Raw genomic sequence first — 17,139 nt, forward strand, 5'->3', positions numbered from 1 at the left:
ACTTCACTTAAACTTAAAAAAAAAAAAAAAAAACAGATTAGGGAGATACTAAAGAGCTGGAATTGGTACATCCTGGTTACTAAAGATATTGAGGAGAGGAAGAGTTGAAAATGATTCCTTGGTTTCTGGTCTGGTCTGGACAACAAGCACATTCCTTAGATGCAGTCTGGGCTAGGAAATTTGAAACCGAAGTTTATCAAGTGGAGAAGTAGATAGAGAAAATATCAGATCGCTTTTGCAATCAACCAATAAAAGAATAAATTCATTCTGTTACAACAAACTATAACTGTGCATAGATGAGATCTAAATGCATTTTTAGAGATAAGGACACCAAGGGTAAGTAGGCTCAAGAATGAATTCCCAAACAGTTCTGGACACACCAAAGTTTCTCAGTGCTGCTCATGATTTAGCAAATATTCACTATCCACTCTAAATTCATAGAAAGGGTTAACATTTCTTCCTTCAAGTCTATTTAAATAGCTAGCATTTAGTAATAGCTAAAAAATAATCCAGATGACTTCTTTCAAATGGTAAGTTAAAAGGATATGATGATATATTTGTTCATCCTTACCCCTTAAATACAGAGGTATTAACACTTTAGTTCTCTCAGCTGTAATGAGGACAGTTTAGGGGTAAGTATCAACTCCCCACTCAAGAGAAGAAACAACAATACATTCTTGAAGGACCCAAGTTGAAGGGGCCAGGCCAACTAAATATGGATCATCATCACAGGGACTCTTCTCAGGTCCTGACAGCAAAAACAAATAACTACGTGGGGGATGAAAATGCTCTAAAATTGATTATAGTTATACCTACACAACTCCATGAATATTTAAAAACTAGTGATTTGTGTGAGGTGAATTAACTCAATAAAGCTGTTATTTGTTTTTAATAACTGACTTTTTGATCCATCAATAGCAGGTTTTATAAATGCTCTAATTTTACACTAGGCTTTTCAGGCTTACTAGATTTCAAAGTAAGCGGGAAAACAGAGAAAATGTATATTTTATTGGTATTTAGACCTATCATAGTTCAAATAAAATGGAACAGAGCAATTTATTTATTCTAATCAAATAAAACATAAACAATTCATTTAAAGTATCTGTTTTTACCATCAAATGATTGTGTTCATGCAAATACAATCATTGCACAGTCCTTCTAAGCCCATATAGTAGCACCACCTTTTATTGCAGTACTTGATGTAAATTTCATTGTCAAACATATCTGGCTTTAGCAATGTAAACATCTGCTACAAGTAAACTTTAAAAGGTAAAAGTGAATGATACTAATGAATAAATCAAAAGAGAACTGAGCATCATCACATGATAAAATTCAACAAAATATTAGATAATACTGTTTCAATAAGAACTACAACTTAATACAGTTCACGAAATGGAAGCAAAAACAGAAAGTAGTGTGTAAACTCCCAAGAGTTTAAAATACTGAAGGATATAATATAAAACTTACCTCAGAAAAACAAAAGGAAATAACAACAGCATGCAGTGAATATTAAATTTGGTTTAGAAGTTACAATAGTCTTTTTACCGCAAAGCCTTTCTAAAATGTACTGTGATGAAACTATTTCTTTTCTATTTCCCCTTACTAAAAAAAATATGTTTAATCACATAGTTGGGTCCTTTGTGGGAATTTCACATGTTATCAATTATGGGAATTATCACCCAAAAAAACTTTCATCTCTAAACTATTTTTTTCAAATGGCCAAAAACATTAAATTATCTTCATGAAAACTGCCATATATAAAGTCAAATAATTCCTAAACAAGTCATCATAAAAATAAATCTGCCTTAACAGAGTAGGTACAGAAGAGGTGTATACGTAAGCGCTGAATATCATGGAAAAATATTCAATGAATAGGTAAAATCGCTCACATTTATCATTACTGTTGATTTTGTTTACTTTCTGATTAAAATTAAGAAACAAGTTTTCAAAAAGTCAGGAACATTCAGTGCCACTTTGAATTTGTCTGCAACATACAAATGAGTTATATCCCTGCAGTGCAAAGCAGACTCTATTTTTACTTTTTAACATAATTAAGTTATAAAGCATCACCGACTAGATGGACATGAGTTTGAGTGAACTCTGGGAGCTGGTGATGGACAGGGAGGCCTGGCGTGCTGCGATTCATGGGGTCGCAAAGAGTCAGACACGACTGAGCAACTGAACTGAACTGAACTGAAGTTATAAAGACCTCAAATTTCTAAAACCAGTTATAATACTGTGGCAAGGAAAACAAATTTGTTCGTATTGCTCTTATACTCTAGCTTAATCTACAAACATGAACATTTTTCCAAATGCTGTCTCAAACCATACTAATACAAAAAGCGTCTACAGAGATCTCTGTTGATTTCCACAGAGTAAGTGAAAAGAAGAGAAAAAAAGAAACAAATACTATTTCATTCTCTCAATCTTAATAAGTTCAGCACATCAAGCAGCACTTGACACAGCAAGTTTTTTCAAGTGATCCATGAACACTTGCAAACTAACATCATCTGTGAGAATCGGTGCTCCAGACTCCTAGAAGAAAAGAAAGATATTTTCTATAATTAAAAACACAGGATGATACCTTAAAATATATAAGCAAATGTGTAAAAAAAAATAGACACGGAAATCATTTTAAGCAGAATAATGTCTACGTTCTTGTATAATAAAGAATCTGACTGGTCTTTGTCCCAGATTCCTGAGGGGGAGACTACATCCTTGGAATTAACCGACAGCAGCATCTGTTATTCATGAGCCCTTCAGATCACACTAGACTTTATGCTGTGAGATGAGATGACTCAGGATAGGGACCAGTCACCAGAAAGATCAACCATGTAATTAGATGGCTGGGCTTTAAGAGAGCCTGACCTCCAGGGAGGAAGGGATGGGGTGGGGGGGGGGGGCTAGATTTTCAATCAATCATACAAAACAAAGGCAAAGGCAAAAAAAGAAAACCCCACTGGATACCAGAGTCAAGTGAAGATTCCTATTTGAGGAATAAACACATCAATACATCAGCTGGAGAGTGACAAACCCTGATTCCATGGGAAAAGGAATTATCAGTTCTACAATAAAACTGTAATCATAAATACAGTGCTTTCCTGAGTTCTGTGAGTTGTTCTAGGGAATTTCCAAACCTGATGGGGGGTTGTGGGAACCCATCCTCTTATTCACCCCACCTACCCATCTCCCATCTGAACACTCTCCCTTTCTCACCACCCCCCACACATGAAATTGTAGCCAGCCGGTCGGAAATGTGGGTAACCTGGGATTCAACTTTCAGCTGGCATCTGAAGTAGGGTAGGTCTTGTTGTGGACCATGTCCTTTAACTTTTGGGGTCTGCACTAACCCCAAGTGGTCAGAGTCAGATTTGTACTGCAATTCATCAATTGGCATTAGAATGGCTCCATATCCAATTTAGTCTTTAAAGTAGTAAAGTGTTAATTTGTCTTGAATGTATTGGTGCTTTTATCTCTACTAAGAAGTAAGCCTCCCTCATTGCTGCCTGTTTACTAAAATAAAATTTCAATTACACATATTTTAGCAGAACTGCCAGCTGGAAGGAAGAGAATTTATATCATGTTTTAAATAAAACACACATATATTTTCATTCAAGTCATTTTCATTGATTCTTGTGGGTTCTATGTAATTAACAAGAGTTAGGGAAAATCCCTGACTTTTATTTTAATAAAAACCGTGTTGATGAAATGATCTTAATAATCCAATCCACTAATAATGAAATTTTATTGTAGCAAGAAAGTTTCCTGAAGTATTTTATATCTGGATTTTTAAATTCTTCACCTGATATCCAATTTCTTATTTATAGGTATATATAAAAGTCTAAAATGAGGAAATTCAGTAATTTTCAGAGGATATCAGCAAATTAGTGGCAAACATGAGATAAGAATGTACAGCTCTTGTGGTTCTTATCTGGCATAGCCACAGACATGCCATAACCTCTCCTGAAAAGGAAAATCAATCTTATTATGTGTTTTCATAGGTGAATTCATAAGAACTTGAAAAACTACATAATGAAGGGAGACAACAGCCCTGGCATTAAGAGCTTAGAGACTGGAGCCAGACAGACTGAGCTCAAATCCTGGCTCTGCTGCTTACTGCCTGTACGACTTTGAAGAAGTGACTTAACCTCTTTGAAGTCTTAGTTTCCTCATTTGTAAAATATAGATAAGAACAGAACCTATTGCATGTGGTTGTTATATTGATTAAATGAGTTAAATTGTGTAAAGCAAACAGAACAACACCTGACACACGCAGTTGGCCTACAACATTATTAGCTATTTTAGAAAATCTGTTCTTTTATAGGCTGAAATACTTCTTATTCTACGTTCACAGTTAACACAGGAAGTAAGGTATCAAAAATGTGACTTAAACTAGTAATAAGCCCATAGCTCCTTTTTTTTCTTCCTGTAATTATACCTGATTTTTCTTCCACTTTACACATTTTCCACCTCAATTCACCTAATCCCAGATCTATCTTTCCTAGTAAAGACAAAATATATATGGGTTTTCTACTTTATATACTGTGACCTTATTTGAAATGATAAATACTAAATGCTCAACTCAGTCTTATCAAAAATTTCCAGTTGACTGATCTCAGTTTTTCAGCTGTACCCTTTTTCTCTTTAACAAACACCCAGGATTGGGCAGAAAGGGCCAAGTTTTACATCATTTAGTATATGAAGCTCTACAGCATGAGAGGCCTCCAGCACCATCACAGAAGCAGTGTGGCAGCGGTGCCCCCTTCAGGTCATCCATGGATAATACCTACACTGGATTCTTGATTTCTGACAAAAAGAAAACTAAGGTATTAGATTTCATAATTTTTAGCAAAATGCTTGGCTAAAGCATCATGTTAACTCCCTATATTTCAATCATCAATTTAGCTTGATGGTTAAAAATTCGGATTCTGGAGTTAGAATGACCTAGGATCAAATCCAAACCCTTGTCACGGTTCATGTGATTTGGAGAAAGTTACTTTACGAAAGCGTCGATTCACTCTTCTGAAAAATAAGATTAACAGTACTCACCTCATAAGAGTGTTTTAATAAACAAGAGTTTATGAAAATCTTAGTATAATGACTAAAACTGTACAGATTCAGCTTATTATCTATAAAAATACTAACATAATTTCTCTTATAAAAGTCATAGTCAAGAAAAACCTTAGGCTCTTGGTTTCTTTCTCACTTCTAATTATCACATTTATTTAATTTTGACATTTCACACAGCGTTACAAAAAAGGGATGCTTTCAAATTTAACAAAATATAAAGACTGAGAAACACTGATTTAAATACTTCAGACCAAAATTTCATTGTTTTTAGACACATGAACTAATTCAACACAGACTGAAAGATCTTTCAAATAGTTTGGAACCAATCTAAAAGGAGTTGTTTGTTTTGTTTTCATAAGATTCTATTCATAAAAGATAGGATCAAATGCCAGCTTCCCCCAAAGGTATAACTGTGACTAATTCTTAAATTTTCCTAAACCGGATGCATTTCTGGAAAAGATTATTACATTTTCTAAAAATGTAATAATGAGAAGAAATCCAAACTGCTTTTAACTACCTCTTTGAGGAAAAAACTTTATAAAATAATCTAAGGAGAGACAGACCTGATAACATAATTAAAACTACCATATAGTGTAAGGATATAATTTAACCGAATGATTGCAAATATTTAAACAAGGTTTTATCAAATGAATAAAAAGAACTCCTTTAATAACAACAAAGCATATTTAAGTTTCTCCAAAGACGATGGCTTTCAAAATTGATAGATGGATGGGTGGATGGATAAATGAATGAGTGAATAAGATAAACAATATGTATGTTTGTTCCTTGGACTGGGATTTCCTTCTCCATCATATTCACTCAATGAAATGATCTTCCTCCTTCAGGGTCTGGCTTACAATGTTAGGCCTCTAATGTTTCTATTTCCAGGCAGTAATAATTAAGTTTCAGTTTAATTATTATAGATTATATTATTATAGGTTTTCTTTCCTATCTTAAATATCTTTAGAGAGAGACTGTTTTCTCCAGTGATAACAAGGAAAACTAATAACTAATATTTACTGAGTATTACTGGGCATATCAAGTAAGTGTCATCAAACTCTATAATAGATAAGGAAAAGAAGGCATATGGAAGTTTAGTAACTTGCAGAGTTTTCAACTACCAGCTCAGAATGACACATGGATTGATGCCTTTCCACCTCAACTCACCCAATCCCAGATCTATTTCTCCTAGACCAGACAAAATATATATGGGTTCTCAAATTTCTATACTGTGATCTTATTTGAAATGATAAATACTAATGCTCAACTCAATCTTTTCAAAAATTTCCAGTTGATTGATCTCTATTGTTCAACTGTACCCTTTTTCTCTTTAAAAATATATCCATGATGGTTTTCCACCTCAATTCGCCCATAGGTTATAATAATATAACCTATAATAATTAAACTGGAACTTAATTATTACTACCTGGAAATAGGAACACTAGAGGCATAAACAGCCCTAACATTTAAGCCAGTTCAACAGGTTCTTTATAAGCCTTCCATCTACATCTCCAAGTTGTAATTTAAATCCCCCAAAACAAAGAACAAGTCATTATTTCCAAGAACTAAACCATGCTTTCTTAATGCAGAAAATCAGCCACAAGGAGATATGTTTTATTTGGACTTCATAACGTTAGCTCACAACACTTTGTTAATTGAATTACGTGAACACCAATAGTCATCTGGAAGGGAGGAACAACTACTCCCTTTAGAGAAAGATCTGTGGACCTGCCCCATAAACCCTAGTCTGCCACAGCCCCCGTCCTCAGGTGTTGCTTTCTGACACTGAGACTGACAGGGGCTCTTATGCGCAGCCAGTTTCACTCATTTGCTCACCTAGTCCCTACGGGCAATTGATAAATGACCCCTGATGAATACTGTTTTAAAGTATCCTTTAACTTCCCCTTCATATTGATTATTTACTATTTTCATTAACTCTATTTATTGATGCTATATTTTCTATATCCTGTGATTTTCTTTTCTTAAATTAGTTCCTCTTAACTTGTGGGATCCAGAACCAAAACCAATACTCAACTGACTAAAGCATAAAAGAAAGGCTAACTCGTGGACATCCTGTAGTCCAAACTTCCACATCACAGTATTATACTTGGCTTTTTGTCTCCCCCCACCCCCAACCAAGTGGAAGACGGTGAAGGATGATATTCAGAATCTATATGTACATGTATTATGTGGAGACAAATTTTTCTCACACGTGCTATGTAGCCTTTGAACAATTTCCAGGAGTAAGTTCCTTTCCTTGCTATTTAAAAAAAAAAAAAAAAAAAAAACCTCCTCACTTTTCAGGACTGTTAGACCATGGACTCAATTTATCTATCTATATCACAAAAGCTTCTTAACTCCTAAAGCATCTCCACAGATTCCCCTACTCTGATCTTTATTCTCCTGTCCAGATATATTATAGTCAATATGTGCTAATGTTTAAGGTACTGCAGAAAGTCAAAAATGAAAGTGACACAGTTTTTACCCTCAAGTAATTTATATTCTAATAGGAAAAATAAGTGCCATCAGGAATGGATGGAGAAAGAGAGGGGGAATGAAGGGTCAGGGATATTCCATAATACCCAGTCATACAATCACAGAAAAAGTTTCATGGAGTCAGTAAACTTTTAAAACTGAGCCTTGGGGGATGGCTGCTATGTGTGACAAGTAGTGACAGGGGCAAGTTACATGCTCAGTATACTCAGAGTGCGGTAGGAAAGCCAGTTTGATTTAAAAGACTAAATAGTAGCTAAAAGTGGGCAAAGCTATGTGGAGCACACTACAAAGGACCCTCAATAGCAACACAGAGCTTTTAGAAACTCAACAGGGGGTTATTAAAGATTTCCAGGCAGTGCTTTGACTCAGAACTGTTTTAGGGAGACCACTCTGACCAGTGCCAAAATGGGAGGAAACGGCTAGAGCGGAGCCAGCAGGTAATTCCAACAGTCTATGTGAAGAGTAACAAGGGCCTAACCTTGATTAGTGATGGGGACAGGAGGGAATGGCCAGGGAAAATAAGTCAATTATTAGGGGCAGAAGGGAGAAAATGTACATGACTAAAGTTCCAAGCCCTGGCAACTCAGAGAATGGTAGGCTCCTCTGTAAAAAACCTCCAAGTCAGTAAGTGCAAGATGGTATGAAAGAGCTCAAGTTGGGGCATGCTGCTTATGAAACGTCTACAGGAAACTCAAGTGCTCTGCACCTGGTGGTTATAAACTCCAGCCTGCAGGTCACCGTGAAGCCAAAGCAAAGATGGAGACTTATAAGTTAGACTCAAATGAAAGCTGAAGCCACAAGAATGGATACAATCACCCAGAAAAAATTCTCTAAAATGTAGAGAAGTCAAGGCAAACTTTTGAGGCACCTCTGCATTCAAAGGGCTTCCCTCATAGCTCAGCTGGTAAAGAATCTACCTGCAATGCAGGAGACCTGGTTTGATTCCTGGGTGGGCAAGTTCCCCTGGAGAAGGGACAGGCTACCCACTCCAGTCTTCTTGGGTTTCCCTTGTGGCTCAGCTGGTAAAAGAATCCGCCTGCAATACGGAAGACCTGCGTTCGATCCCTGGGTTGGGAAGATCCCCTGGAGAAGGGAAAAGCTACCCACTTCAGTATTCTAACCTGGAGAATTTCATGGACTGTATAGTCCGTGGGGTGGCAAAGAGTCGGACACAACTGAGCAACTTTCACTCACTCACTCACTATATTCAAAGAAAAGGGCCTGAATTCCAATTATTGCTTTATTTCTCTTCTAACCAGCCTGGGCCCCATAGTCAGCTGTTTAACAATGCTCTCAAATATTCTACTGTCTTTGCTGTGTCCATCTTTCTTACCTCTAGTTCTAAATTAGCCCCAGTTCTTCCATCTTTGATGCAATGCCTAACTACACAGCGTGGCTAAAGAACATTACAGAACCATGCTCAAGAAATTGTTAGTAAATAAAATGGACCCTCAACACTGCTGTCTTTTATTCATCCTCTATTGTTTTCTTATATTCCTTATTGCTGTTTTTAACTTGTTCTGTTATCCAGTCCTTAACCCCAGCATTTCTCACTCTAGCAAATAATCTATTACTGAAAAGAAACAGGCTTCTCCAATGAGAGCTTTTCTCACCACCTCAAAATCTTTCTGTCTTCACCCTTCTTCTCACTCTTTGCTTTTGCAGAAAGAAATGTCCTGCCTCCCTACCAGTGCTTAAACTCTACATAATGTGATCACACTGTCTCCTTCTGAGGATCTTAAACATCCATACAGTGTTCTTCTGGATCTCCCCAACAATAGCTCCTTACACTTAGTCTACAAATAAGTTTTGTGCCCTTACTCTAATAACAATCATCCTCCTACTATTCATTCAGGCTAAATTTGCAAAATATTCATTTATACTTAATGACCTCCACTTCTTCACCACTCATTAATTCTTTAACAATCTATCCTCTACACAATGACTATATTAAAACTGCTTAGCAAGGGCACAAATAACCGCCTCGTCCTCAAACCAAGTATCTGCAGCATCTCAGTATTTGTTGCTCCCTTCTTCCTTCTGTAAAGTTCTCCCTCACCACTTAGGACATGGTGCTCCTCTCGGTTTCCTTCCACTTCTCTGATTACGTATAAAACACTCCTACCACTTGTACTTCCTCAAGGTTCTATCTCATCCTTCCTTTGCCTCTGTAGTCTCCTTGGACAACCATCCACTGTGCTAGCTTTCAGTATCACTTGTCTAATCCTTGCCCTGACCACCAAACCCAAATTTTCAACAGCCTACTCATTTGGGCATCTAGATGATATCTCAAACTCAAGGTCTAAAATGTTTTCTTTTCACTCTCATTCTTACTGGCACATGTTCTCCTCAGTTACCCAGGCTCAGAACGCCTTACTCCCTTGTTCTCCCTCAACTATTTTTCAAAAATTCAAACCTTAGAAAGAAAGTACAATGAATACCAACATAGCGTAAACTTAAAATCAATGATGAATATTTTGCCACATTTTATGTTTGTATGTATTTTTTCTTTTCTTTTTCTCCTTATTGAATCATTTTTGCAAGTTGAAAACATCACAATATTTTATCCCCGAACACTTTAGGATGTATCTCCCAAGATCACGGACAATCGCCTACATAACCACAACACCGTTATTACTCTTAAGTTATTTATTACTATACTAGTATCTGACATACAGTCTATATATTTCACAAATCATCCCAATTATGTTCTTTATAAGCTGTTTGCTCTAATCCAGAATCCAATCAGAATTCAGATTTTGCATACAGCTGTCTGGCCCCAGAGTAAGTTTTACTTTCCTGCAACTGTTAATCAAATCTCACTGAGTCTCCTCTCGAAATATAACTCAAATCTATTCTTTTTCACCATCTCATCTTCTTTCTCTCTCACTTGGATTACTTCAGCCGAAACAGTTCCAACTTACAGACTGCTTCCAACTAATCTTAAGATTCAGCTGTATTATCCAAGAGCCAAAATTGGCCCTCTGGCCAAAAAGCTTCAGTGACATTCCATAACTTAGCAAATAAAAACTTAGCTCCTCAGTCCTCAGCCTGGTATTCAAGAGCCGCCATAAGTGACTGCACAATTACATTTCCAGTTTATTGTTCACTGTTCATCTTGACATATACTCTTTATCTTAGTCCATACTGTCGTCTACCTAGAATTCTGTACCCCACACAATTTCTACTTATTGCAGTAATAAGCACTCTAAAGGAAATATCTTTTCCTCTGCCATCATGAGACCCTTTCCCCTCCTTCTCCTCTCTCCCCCAGTAACACCTTAAATTTTCCTAAAAGCACACAACCCAATCTGCCTTGTATTTTTAACAACTTAGGTATGTGTTTTATTTCTAATACTAGACTACAAGCTCTTCAAAGGCAGGGATGATAGCTGGGATCCTGAAGTAACCAACACAGAGTCCTGCAGATTGGACACTTGATAAGTGGTGATATAGTGTATCAAGAGGCAGAATTTCTACCAAATTAAAATATATTAATAATGATGTCCAGGCCTCTAGCCTCTCTTGTTCAACCACAATCCCTGACCACTCCCAGCGTCCTGTGGCCTTTTGCGGTTCACAGCCTAGCATTAAGTCTGAATCATCACCTTCTAGTTCATTTACTACACACTTTATTGCTTTTTGTCTCAAGGGAAACATGTTAGCTTGAAATATGAAAAGTTTCTATATATTTGATATAATCACTTTTGTATTTTCTGTGGTGCCACCAAATGCTAATTCTATTTTAACCTCTTTTTTTTCATTATTACTTTTCCAACAGAAACCATTACCAAAAACAAAGGCAAAAAATGTAGCTTTCACTAAAATAACGAACTATAAAAAACACAAAGAAATAATTTCCACGATCTGCTATTTACACTTACCTGTCCCCAGGCATACATATTATTATGAGTCTGTGAGGGGTTAACTTTTGAAAGCAGGAAACGAGCCTTAAAAGCAAAGAAGAAATAATATTATCCATCAAATATAAGATTTGGTCAATATAAGCTAAACAAATACATTATGCCATATAAAATCAATTCTATTTACTATATTTTCATAATTAATTTTATTAAAATGAAACTTTAAAAAATGAGATAAATCTTGAAATATGTCGACCACTATATGTTACAAATAAGTGTAACCTCTCCAAATCACACATACATAATAACACTTGCAGTAACAAATACAAATTGTAGAATTCAAAACTCTGCATATAAAGAGTGTGTGTACAACAATTATGACAAAGTTAGTGTGACATTTACCAAACACCTGGTCTGAAACATCAACAAAGGTTCAAAGTCTCCAAAGGTTCAAAGTCTCTACATGTTCTTTCACTTTAAAAATGACTCTCAAACTTTTTCAAACTATAGGCTATTCCATGAGAGCACTTGCCCAACATTTTGCCCATCTATCCACCATGCCTTATCATCATGAAATAATAATCAGAATTGAAAAGGAATATAGAAGTACATGTGGTGAGACATCAATGAGAGAACAAGTCATAAATTATTATTTCACATTAAAAGAACAAGACAATCCTATCATTTGAAATTTAGTACCATACAACATCTTTTTCTACTTCTAAAGAACATCTCGGAGAAGGCAATGGCAACCCACTCCAGTACTCTTGCCTGGAAAATCCCATGGACAGAGGAGCCTGGTAGGCTGCAGTCCATGGGGTCGCTGAGAGTCGGACACGACTGAGCGACTTCACTTTCACTTTTCACTTTCCTGCACTGGAGAAGGAAATGGCAACCCACTCCAGTGTTCTTGCCTGGAGAATCCCAGGGACGGGGGAGCCTGGTGGGCTGCTGTCTATGGGTTCGCACAGAGTCGGACATGACTGAAGCAACTTAGCAGCAGCAGCAGCAGCAAAGAACATCTGGATTCAAATCCCAATTCCTCCATCTACAGTTTTCCTTGGCCACAAGTAACCTAAGTCTCAGTTTTATTATCCGTAAAATGGAAACAATAATAGGACTGCTAGAGAATCAAATGAGAGAAGTTATGTAAAGCATTATCAGCTTTGCAAATTCTCAATAGGGTATAGTAGCTTCTATTATAAATATAGTAAAACCCTAATAATAATTGCTATCATTTCTGAATAATAGTTACTGATATCTACTACCTACTTTGTAATACAGTGTTAGGCACTAGGGATACATCAATAAAGCAAGGTCTGTACTTTCTAGGAACGAGTGAAAAAAGCTTACAATAACCTATAATTAATTTCTATACCTCTAATGAGAATTAAAAGGCAGCAGTAAAAGTGATTCAAGAGTTGGGCTTTCCTAGTGGCTCAATGGTAAAGAATCTACCTGCCAGTGCAGAAGACACGGGTTCAATCCCCACTTTGGGAAGATCCCACATGCCTCGGAGCAGCTAAGCCCGTACGCTACAACTATTGAGCCTGTGCTCTAAAACCTGGGCGCCACAGCTAAACGCGTGTGCCACAGCTGCTACAGCCTGCACACCCTAGAGCCCATGCTCCACACTAGAGAAGCTCCTCAGTGAGAAGCCTGCACAACAGAACTACAGAGTAGGACCTGCTCACTACAACCAGAGAAAACCCTGTGCAGCAACAAAGACCCACTGTGGCCAAAAATAATAAATAAAAAAAAAATTTTTTTTAACAGAAAAAAAAAAAAAATGAGTGTACGTTATGGGGTCCTGAGTCTTCTGTAAGGCCAAAAGGGCTATATGTACGTTATTTAACCCTCATAACTCTAAAAATTACACACCTTTTTATAATGCCATAATGCTTTCCTACTACATGACATTTTCTAGAAAAATGAAATGATAGAATAAGGACAACAAAAAATATGTTACCACAAACTTTATATTCACAGACTTTGTCAGTAAACAAAGAGATCTGAGAAAAGTACACTAAATTATTTCCTAAGTTGTTCATATCTACTTGCTCAACTAAAGCTGGCATATCACCAAAACACCACCCTGGCTCTTTACTAGAGCTGAGCTGGAGGAAGAAGATGGGAGAAACCACCACCTGTAGTCAGCTAGTCAATGATCTTACTGGTCTGCTCTCAAAACTAAGGCAAGAAGAAAGCACACTTTCCCCTGGAAACCATCTACCCATCTCTTTCCTTTTCATTTGCCTGGGGAAGCAGTCTATTCAAACTAACGTCAGAAGGCAAACAACAACTCATTGTAAAATCAGCAACACACATGCAAACAAACGCAGAGTATTACCTGACTGCCACCATGTTCAGTGTCAATGTATCTCGGCATTGGAAACCTGGAGTGAAGGATTTCCTGGGCATCATCCACTGGGGCTTGCAGAAGGTGGCGGAAGTTTTCATATTCTGGCATGTCCTGGTATCCTGACTTGCGCCACTGAGCTATGGTCTAATTTTAAAACGATTAAAGGAATTATTACTTTTTTTCTTGCCTAATCAAAAAAACTTTTTTTAAAATGAAACAATCCTCAGAAAATAAGAAAATCACAGAATATTATCCCGTTTATTTTTAAGTTACTAATTTTTTAAAGTTGCAATACTAATTTCAGTATTCTTGAGTAAACAGATGCAAAATTAGGATATTTCTTCTTTAAAAGTAAAAAGAAATAATAATGAAGAAAAAATTTTAAAACACTACACATCATATTAAAGTTAGCTAAAAGGTATCGCTGGGCTTCCCAGGTGGCTCAGTGGTAAAGAATCCACAAATCAATGCAGGAGACAAGGGTTCAATCCCTGGGTCAGGAAGATCCCATGGAGAAGGAAACAGCAACTCACTCTAGAATTGTTGCCTGGAGAATTCCAAGGACAGAGGAGCCTGGTGGGCTATAGGCCATGGGGTTGTAAAGAGTCGGACATGACTTAGCGACTGAACAACAACAAAAAGGTATCTACCTAAGCTTATGATAAGTAAAGGGGATTTCTGGTACAGAAGATTTCCTAGAGACTTTAAAATTAATTACTCTTATATTATGAATCTTTACCAATGGAGTTACATTCTCACAAGATACATAAAGGTAAAAACTTTAATAATAATAGCAATAATATTATAAAGATAATATACCTATAAAAGAGCATTTGAATCAATATTTTTAGGTAAATGACTCAAAAACGCCATTTAATTAAATCATCCAAAGATTTAACCTGGCTTGATTTCTAAGTTAAGTGAATCAATATATAGAGATATACTTATATCTCTATATTTAACAGAGGAACAGTCATCTGAATTTCTGATTTCTCATTTATGCATGTTAACAAGCTATTTGAAGAAATAAAACTACTGAAAGACAAAAGAAATAATCAACAATCTAGCTCTGTCACAGAGCTAGTGTCACAGGCATTATTCTTATAAGTTAAATAGCTCTAGTAACTGGTATCAATTAAAAATAATAATCAATAGGTCTTTAAAAGTCCCATATATTTAAAGTGATATTTTGAATAAGATCTTCCTTGAGTGCATGCATGCCAAGTCACTTCAGTGACATCTGACTCTTGGCAACCTTATGGACTGCAGACCGCCAGGCTCCTCTGTCCATGGGATTCTCCAGGCAAGAATACTGGAGTGGATTGCTTTGCCTTCCTCCAGAGCATCTTCCTAACCCAGGGATGGAACCCTGGGTTATGTCTCCTATGTCTCCTGCACTGGGAGGTGGGTTCTTTACCACTAGCGCCACGTGGAAAGCCCCTTCCCTATTACAGTGCAAATCTAAAATCATTTACAGTTATAACACTGGAAAAATATATCTGCACAAGTTACCTGAATACTAGACTATAAGCTTGAGTATAAGTTTATGAAAAAGGAGATCTGTATTTCTCAAAGTATCTAGATTTCAGTGCTTTCTTACACAGAGGAAGCACTTAAATACCGCCTGAATGAATAAACACAGGAATGAATAGAGTTATGCTAAATAACCTAGATTAACTCAATTGCTACTCAAGTAGTCTACTCTTTTCAATCATTTACCTATCCAATTAAGTTATAAATTTTAATTAGCTTGTGCTTTAAATGAAATCTTTAAGAGCAACTGAATTTTTTTTTTACTTTAAATACTTTGCGTGGAATATTTGGAGGGTGGGGATGAGATCTGTGTCAGGTTTTAGTTGCACCATGCAGGCTCTAGCTCCCTAACCAGGGATAAAACCTAGCCCCCTGCATTGGGAGTATGGAGTCTTAACCACTGGACCACCAGCGAAGTCCCAGAATACTTTTTAAATGGACACATGAAATAATAAAAAGGAAAGCCCGCCTACTGACTTTTCCCTTCTAAGTGTCTTAAGGTAAAACCCAAAAGTATGATATGCTCACTCTTACTTTCACAGCTATGCTTTGTATAAAATTCATTTCTCCAATTATGTGCAGACAGACGGACAAAATAACCACAGACAGGTCAACTGCAAATTAAGTCTAAAAATTCACAAAAGGAAGAACTGCATTTTACACATAACTTAATAAAAGTGGAAATAAAGTTTATCATAGAGGAGACACTAGTCATATAGTAAAGGAAGGAAAGCTTCTAGCAATATGAATTAAAATATGAATTTACTGAAACTACATGCATAGCTTTAAACACAAGAGAATCTTACCTCACCATGATAAATCAAAATCTGGAAAAATGTGTCCATGAGGAGAATACGATCTGCAAGAATGCTGCTGCTATCAAGAAGAACCGGCTGATGTGAAGATAATAATGAAAGAGGAAGAAGGAAAAATTAATTACTTAAAAATACAAAATTGATCTTTTTAGAATCTTTTAAATTTTTTAAATGTATTATCTTACTACTTAAAACCTCTTGCTATTATCAATTCTTAAAGGATGTTTCAATTTAATTTTCTGAGGAATCGCTAAACTGAAGTAACAATTGAAAATAGAGTCTCAGTTCAGTTCAGTTCAGTCACTCAGTCATGTCCGACTCTTTGCGACCCCATGAATCGCAGCACACCAGGCCTCTCTGTCCATCCAACTCCCGGAGTTCACTCAGACTCACGTCCATCAAGTCCACGATGCCATCCAGCCATCTCATCCTCTGTCGTCCCTTTCTCCTCCTGCTCCCAATCCCTCCCAGCATCAGAGTCTTTTCCAATGAGTCAACTCTTCTCATGAGGTGGCCAAAGTACTGGAGTTTCAGCTTTAGCATCATTCCTTCCAAAGAAATCCCAGGGCTGATCTCCTTCAGAATGGACTGGTTGGATCTCCTTGCAGTCCAAGGGACTCTCAAGAGTCTTCTCCAACACCACAGTTCAAAAGCATCAATTCTTTGGCGCTCAGCCTTCTTCACAGTCCAACTCTCACATCCATACATGACCACTGGAAAAACCATAGCCTTGACTAGACGGACCTTAGTCAGCCAAGTAATGTCTCTGCTTTTGAATATGCTATCTAGGTTGGTCATAACTTTCCTTCCAAGGAGTAAGCATCTTTTAATTTCATGACTGCAGTCACCATCTGCAGTGATTTTGGAGCCCAAAAAAATAAAGTCTGACACTGTTTCCACTGTTTCCCCATCTATTTGCCATGAAGTGATGGGACCAGATGCCATGATCTTAGTTTTCTGAATGTTGAGCTTTAAGCCAACATTTTCACTCTCCTCTTTC

The 17,139-nt window shown here is 36.8% G+C and overlaps 1 protein-coding gene across 1 annotated transcript in view; it reads right to left on the reverse strand.

Annotated features, from left to right (window-relative positions):
- The window catches only part of SEC23A (Sec23 homolog A, coat complex II component), a 58,145-nt gene continuing 41,993 nt past the window's right edge, over nt 988-17,139 (reverse strand). The window contains exons 17-20 of the mRNA XM_018066347.1: nt 16,131-16,217; nt 13,780-13,935; nt 11,451-11,516; nt 988-2,535 (exon numbers count right to left, since the gene is read on the reverse strand). Coding sequence (XP_017921836.1) covers nt 2,446-2,535; nt 11,451-11,516; nt 13,780-13,935; nt 16,131-16,217 — 399 coding nt within the window. The 3' untranslated portion in view covers nt 988-2,445. The remainder of the gene's footprint in view (nt 2,536-11,450; nt 11,517-13,779; nt 13,936-16,130; nt 16,218-17,139) is intronic.

This window comes from Capra hircus, chromosome 21 (assembly GCF_001704415.2).
Source record: "Capra hircus breed San Clemente chromosome 21, ASM170441v1, whole genome shotgun sequence".
Taxonomy (NCBI): Eukaryota; Metazoa; Chordata; class Mammalia; order Artiodactyla; family Bovidae; genus Capra; species Capra hircus.